Consider the following 7,758-nt stretch of genomic DNA (forward strand, 5'->3'; position numbering starts at 1 on the left):
AGAAAAATAGTGAATTTTAGTTTCCAAGTGGTGTGCATTGTTTTGTTGTTTGTTTTGCTTTGTTTTGGAGTTTTTAATGGTAATTTTAGTTAATTTATAACTAAATTTGTATTTAGTTAAAAATATATGGGGCAGATCCTCAGTAGGTGTAAATTGATGTAGCTCCACTGGTTCCAAGGGAACTGTACATATTTACAGAGCCATCCCTTGGGTACGGCGAATGGGGGCGACTGCTCCAGGCCCCGCACTTTGGGGGACCCTGTGGGCCAGTGCAATTGGTCAGTGCAGTTGGTCCCAGAAGTGACGGATTTGTCACTTCCCACCCCATGCCCCGTGCCTCCCTACGGACAGCCCTGCATATTTACACCTGATGAAAATCTGTCCATGTATTTTTAATATCTTATTGATATACATTTAAGTACAAATGTTCATGACTTCATGTTATCTCCTGCAATCAACACAGTCATCCTAAATGTCTGTCATCCTCCAGTAAATCTTGTAAAGCAAAGTGGTAATTAGTTCCTTGGAAGCAGCTATTTATTCTAAAATGAAGTCATCCTGGAAAATTATTATAAATGTCTGTAAAGATTTTTGCACTGATAGAGGCACTCTTCACTGATGTTTCATTACAGGTTGTGTACATGTAATAATATGTCAAACTGTTTCCTCTAGGAGTGAATTTAAGGGACTCTTGGGAGCTTAAAATAAATATTAGCATTGATTTTTAAGCTCAAAAGCAATAAGATTATTTTCTCTGATCACTACTCTGAAATCTTCACTCATTGTCAAACATAACGGAGAATAATAGGTTTCCCATCACTTGAAGCGCAGTGTAATGTCTCATGTTCAATCATGTGCTCTGACCACACAGAAATACTTTACTTCAATATACATATTTGTCCTCATCTTCAATGAAGTGTCCTCAAGAACAATTCTACTTTAGTAATTAAATACAAAAGATTAGATTTAGCTAATTAGCTGTCAATATTACATACTTTTTACAAAGAAATCCTGCTTTAAACCTCTTTCCTAAAGTGTTTTTTAGAGAAAGTAGAGGGATACACAGTGTATTTACTGAACCATTCATATCTTACATTGTTAAAGAACGGAAGCTCCCCAGAATGCTGATCAGGAGAAGGTTGACGTGAAAGAGAAAATTGTGAAAACATCAGCACATCAGATTATTCTTCCTTTAGAAGAACGCATTGCCCATTTCCGAGATATGCTTCTGGAAAGAGGGGTAAGAAACAGGTTTTGTTTATTTGAATCTTGTAAATTATGGAAATACTATACCTAATCTGAAATTTATAGCAAGCACCTTGGAATTCTAGCCCCCAATCTAATTGCAATGGGGTTTTTTTTGCTTGCTTTTTGAGATGCTATGTCACTTCCCTGTAAACGTCTGGCACTGTGGAATGTATTCATGTTAATGGTATATGAAGGAATCACCATAGAAAAGAGAAATTGGAAAGAATTGTTAAGAAAATTGCCTGCTTTGTAACCTAAAATGAACCAGAGTAAATGAACTTAACCCAGCATTTTGGCAATAAAATAGTGTTGTTATGAAATTGTGTTTTGCTTTGGCAGGGTGGCCTATAAAAGCTTCCAGAAAAAATACATAGTTTGTCACTGCAATATTTTAAAAAGTGAACGTTTTTCTATAAATACATTTTTATTTTTCCTTACTTTACTTGATCAGTGATGTTCAGAAAATGTTTATTATTTATTTCTTCATTTAGATTTATGTTAGCACTAATGTGTAGGCACTAATGAGAATTTTTTTTAAAATACACAAAAATTAAAAGATCCATCAATTCCCCCTGATCGATTCAAATTCCCCCCTGATCGATTCAGCAACATCAATATAAGTGAAATTAATCAACCTCACACACAGTCCCTAGAATCCCATATCAGCCCTGCCCAATACCGATTTCATCCTGAGGCAAAGAGAAAGGTAGACCTTGGAGATTACCCTGAAAGCCAACACTTCTGGGGGAGAAGAGAGTTCCAACAGTCCAGGGTTCTAATAGCGAACACCCTGCGAACCATGCACTCTTTCTTATACTGAAGGGGGGGCTTCAGCTCAGGTGCCTGCATTAAATGCAGCTGCAGTACATACACTTCCTATTTAGTGTTTTGTTAGACACTTGGCAAAGATGAGTGACACAATCATTAATAGCTCCATGTTTCCCTCCATGACTATTTGTGGTTGTGAGACTGGAGCCTCAGGGCTCTATGACGTATGCTCTTCTCTCTGGTCATAGGAACTCAGCCTGGTTCCAGCTTAATATAGCTGAAGTTTAAAAGACAGGTGGGTCTGGCTGGGCTCAAACCATGTTTTACCCAAAGCATCAAGGGAAAGCAGCACAGGTTAATACTGCCTGATAACTCACTTTTTTGAAGAGAGAAGACCCTGAAAGCACAAGAGCTGAATTACCAGGGACCTGTGAAGCTGGGCAGCAGCACAGATGCAAAGAGCATCTGCACAAGTGCCTCTTGCCTCCTGCAGAATATCTCCTGGAATCCACACAATTCCTGAAAGTTGTGCAGGTTTCAGGTGTGGAGACTCAACTCTTGACCGTATGCTAGGGCCTTTGGTTGCTGGCTGTAAAGTAGACCAGCCTACTTGGATTCATTACTATTAGTTATTGAAGTAGTTAGAGTTGTCCAGGCCATTTTAATGTTATATAATCAACTTTATGACCAGGTAGATAAAGTGTACATTTAAATTATAGCTAGAATAAATCAGATATATCAGTCCAACAATCCCCACCACCAATAAAATCCTGTTGGAATTAACAGACATTATACATATATGCCCTGATCCTGCAAAAAAATTGTGCACATACATATCTGTGCACATGCGTAGTCCCACTGTATTCGGTGGGCTAATCAGATATATAAGTGTTATAGAATCAGGGCCTTTAAGCTTCCCTGCATCAAAAGGAGGATAGAGCCCCCAGATATATTTCCTATAGGAAAATATGTGATTTTTAAGCAAAAGCACACACACACACTCTAGGGAGGGGGGAAGTTTTTAATCAATAATCCACACACTGTGGGGTAACAGAATTTAAGATATGCATGTCTGCAGTCTATCAGTAAATTATCTTATTAAGATTTCATTATTTATGCTCAAAAATGTACAGAATACTTTAAAATATTACTAAACATTTTATAGCACCATAAATGTGCAATGATTCGGGTCAAATGACATGGTCAAAGTTTAAAAGTACCAGCATTGTTATATGAAAGGCATTTTGAAATTGCTGTATATTGCTGAAATTCAGATTAACTTGTTAGAACAATCAGAAATTTGCCATTTCCGTTATTACTTAAATATATATTGATTCTACATTGCTTAATGACTGAGGCCCAAGGCACTTACTAAACACTAACTGTCCAAGGCAAGTTGATGGTTAATCCCAGTTGGTTATAACTGCATCAAGAAATGCAGTGGAGTGAGGTCATTACTGCTGTTTCACACTGATTATTTAAATATCATTTGCTATTTTCCGGCAGTGCCATTGTTTTTTCATAGATGATTTCTTTGAATAGCATTAGTGCTGCTGCAGGCATTTTTAAGAATACAGAGCACATCAGCCAGTCAAGATCACTGTTTAGCACAGAATATTCTGTTTGTATACCACTGTGTGTGTGTGTGTGTTTTTACGTATATAAAATATTTATATATGTGTGTGAATAACAGAATCCTAAACATAAATATAGTTTTCAGTTATATGATTTTATTTATTATAGTGTAAAACAATAGCACTACATGTGCTATTTCCTATGTAAAAGATTTCCTATGTAAAAGCCCAGTCTCAGTGATATGATCTCCTATTTAGGATTAATTTTGTCAGCTCCAGGGCCCAGTCCTGAATATTCAGTACAAAGGCAAAACTTAGAGTGAAGTCAAAGGCAGTTTCACCTTATTAAGGACTGCAGAACTATACCCCTACTCATATTAACCATTAGTAAAATACATTTCATTTCCTGCTAGGTTGTGGATGACGGTTCTGTGTAATCCAGTGCCTCCATTTTTGTAGTTGTCCCCTTGGATAAGAGAAAGCATGTCAAATAAGGCACCAGGATAGACACATGCATCTGACGAAGTGGGTATTCACCCACGAAAGCTCATGCTCCAAAACATCTGTTAGTCTATACGGTGCCACAGGATTCTCTGCTGCTTTTACAGTATAGACACAAACTAATGCAGTTGTAGGTTTACTGGAGAGGAGCGGCCAGATTTTGACACACACTCTAGGAACCCCTGGCAGAAGTAATAGAGTTTACAGTCCAATGGGATTCAGCTATAAAAAGTGTCAGGATTGCACATACTTTAAAATGTCAATAACTTTTATGGTAGTATTTAGGCAATAGAGTTCCTACGATCTCTCTCACACACACACTCACCCCTGAAATTTCATGCAACAGATAGCAGTAGTTATCACACATTGATATAACTTTTGCTGCTTATGGTGGCTGGCCTTGGGAACGAGACACATGAAGAAGTCAGAGTACTTGGGGTAAGCTATAATGTTCAATTTCTTCCAAGGCTGCCTTTTCCAGACAGGCCCAGAACAATAACATCACCTGAACTGTATCTCCTACAGGGCAATCTAGCTAACTATGTCTTGCCACTTTTGCCTGGCCTCACTAACTGGTGTCATGCTGTGGCATTCTTTCTCATTGGTCTGATGAGTCACCAAAAGCTGGGACTCTCTTACTCTCTGCTCTTTTCTGTTCTTATAAATTTTTATATTAAACACACAGCCTTGGAATCTAAGGGAAATAACATGAACTATTTCAACTTCCTTAAACTTCTAAACACACTCTTCAAACTCAATATGTAGAATTTAATGAATTTGTTCACTGTGCTTTGAACATTGGTAAAAAGCACAAATGCATTATTAAAAAGCAAGAGCAACTCAAATCTGTATTTTCTCTTCTTTCTGTGCTAGGGGATAAGGCTGCAGAGGTCATGGTTTGTTCTGGGAGGATTTTCTTGCTTGAATTCTGGATGTCATCAGAGTATCTCTACCTGTCTTCCACTCTGCAGTCTCCAGTTCTTTGACAAAGTAGCATGTAATCAGTAGAAAGACCACAGTACAATGTTCACATAGAGTTTAGTTTATTGTAGTCAGGATATTTACTGTTTCAAATTCATTTCTAAAATGTCCATTACAAACAGCTGGAACATCATGCAGAGATCTATAGCAGCAACTAAAACAATAATGACTTTAATAGCTCAACGTTTTCCCCCCCCCAAAAAAGAGAATTTGTGTATATACTCAGGAGATTTAAAAAATACCAAGGATAAAAAGAGAAGACAAAATGGTAAATGATAAACCAACCCTAAGTCATATGCCATAGACAGACTCCAGAAAACAGTTGCAGGAGTAGATCCCCACTCCTCCAGAGCTGATTACTCAGAATGGAGAAGTCCTTCACCTGGTCTAATTTGACTTTGAACCACAAGATACAAGGAGACTCTGGAAGTGTTACCCACACTAACATAATGTGGCTCTCTGTCCCCTAGAGTGACTATTCCATATCTAGGGGTTTAGGGCTGCCACAGCCTTTGAACTAAGTTACATTGATTCTTAGGCTCAGGCAAGAGAGATTTTTAGAGCCCTGGGGTTTTTTTGCAAATGCAAAATAACATGAAATGAAACCACAATCAATGTATAAAATGAAATAAAACAAAAAACTCACCCTGCAGTTGCAGCTGTTGTCCTGAAGGCCTGGCCCTGGCACCCTGCTCCAGGCTTTGTGACCTCATGAAGAGAGTCTCGGTACTGCTCAGGTTTGACCTGACTGCCCCTCCATCAGGAAAAGGGGGCAGCCAGGCCAAATTTGAGTGTGTGGAGTTGCAGCTGGTGCATGGGATCACAGTACCACTCACTCAAATTTGGCTCGGCCTCTATTCTGTCATCATGATGGAGGGGTGGCTGAGCCAAACCTGAGCAGCACTGTGACCCCATACACGAGGTTGCAGCACCTGAAACAAAGAACTGGGCCTAGCACCCATGGGATAGAAGCTGCCACTGTGCAGCGTGTACGGGGCAAGCTCGTTCTGCAAACTCCGCCCTATCCAGGGCCATCAACCCCACACATACACTCTTCTTGTATGCTTTAAATGGATTAAACAAAATAACATGAAAGTCTTGAAAAATAAAATATAAAAAAATTAAAAAACTTGAGAGAGCTTTAGAGTTCTGTGCTTCTAGATCCAAGGATCCACATTCAGTCTTCACAGATGATGATGACCCATCCAATGGCAACATGTTACAGAACGACACAAGGGAGAGTAACAATTTAACTAGCAACTTTTAAGTTAACCAATCTTTTAAAATTCTATACCTTTGCTTGAGATAACTTTGAAACTTTCTGGCTCCCATTGCTTTCTAGTAGCAAAGCCAATTACTTTAGATCCATTTTGCATAATCAAAAGTTTCCTGGCTGATTGTTAAGTATTCTTTTTAAATTATATTTCATGTACTTATTTTATTTTTAGTGATTTACTCTTCTTTGTAATTAGATGTAGGAATTTGAAAGCCATGCTAAGGATTTAACATATATGTATTGAGGATGCCACATCATAAAAGTTTCTGGGCAAAGGTCAATAAGAAAATAAAAGATCCTCATCTCTAATGTTTTGTCCCCACTGGCCTTATGAATTTAAAGATGCTTCTGATATCAGGTACTTGGCTGCAAAGAAAAACGCTTGATTGATAATTGAGCTAATGGCAGCAAAATGAGTCCACCTGAGGCACTCAAAAGATAATTCTGCACCAAAAGAGGCGGAGTCGTTTGCATGCTTGCCTCTGATGGCTTCCTAAAAGAATAACACATTCAGAGTGAGGAACCCCAATGTTCTCAGAAACATCCCTGTGAAGTCTTTTTGTTACAATTTATTCTTATTATTATTTAGATTATTCTATCACCTAAAGTGCTGTTGCTTTCCAAAACCAGATGCAGGCACAGTCCCTCCCACAAAGAGTGTACAGTCTAAGAAGACAAGGCAGATGCTCCCCATTAGAGTGTTTCTCTCATTCCATTGATTTGTGTATATACTTTTTTGGATTGAGTTGAGCTTTCATAATATTACTAAACAGTTCTTGTTTGGTTGAGTGAAGCCCTTTTAAAGTGTGTGTGTGTTGTACAGACAAAACTACACAGGATCTTTTCAGGGAGCAAGACAAAGATGCCACTTTTATTATGATAACAATTTGATTTATGACCAATAACTAATATCTTAACCCTCATACACACACATTATACCTAATACCTACACACACACACACACACACACACACACATATCCATCAGATGTTCTGCAGCTGCTGCATAGTTACCAGTCCTGGATATAGCTTGAGTTCGTGGCTTGATTTTGCAGCTTGGGTTTGTAGCTTGTGGCAGCTAACTGGCCAGGAAAGCCGGGCACAAGGAAGGGCTGGGTCTCTGTTGGGCCTGCACTGACGCCCTTCCATGTTGGCAGCAGAATGTTACCCTCCAAAGTCTTCCATCTCACCCATCCTTTTTGTAGGCTTTAGTTTGAATCCAGAGTTTATAGGTCTTGCTGTGTCACGCTGCCTCTGGGTTTGGTGATTGATCACCCATCAATTGCAAGCATGACTTTCAGCCTGGGACCTGGCTTTGATCTTCCTTCTATTGTACCTTTTCTTTTTAGGGTGGACTCTTCTTACTTTGTTAGAGCTCTTGTCTGCATCTTCAGCCGTTGGTGTTTGAACT

The 7,758-nt window shown here is 38.8% G+C and overlaps 1 protein-coding gene across 1 annotated transcript in view; it reads left to right on the forward strand.

Annotated features, from left to right (window-relative positions):
* Positions 1-7,758, forward strand: part of TCERG1L (transcription elongation regulator 1 like) — a 229,091-nt gene that overhangs the window by 200,491 nt on the left and 20,842 nt on the right. Inside the window, exon 10 of the mRNA XM_032766137.2 lies at positions 1,105-1,240. Coding sequence (XP_032622028.1) covers positions 1,105-1,240 — 136 coding nt within the window. The remainder of the gene's footprint in view (positions 1-1,104; positions 1,241-7,758) is intronic.

The sequence above is a fragment of the Chelonoidis abingdonii genome, chromosome 15 (genome assembly GCF_003597395.2).
Source record: "Chelonoidis abingdonii isolate Lonesome George chromosome 15, CheloAbing_2.0, whole genome shotgun sequence".
NCBI classification, from domain to species: Eukaryota; Metazoa; Chordata; order Testudines; family Testudinidae; genus Chelonoidis; species Chelonoidis abingdonii.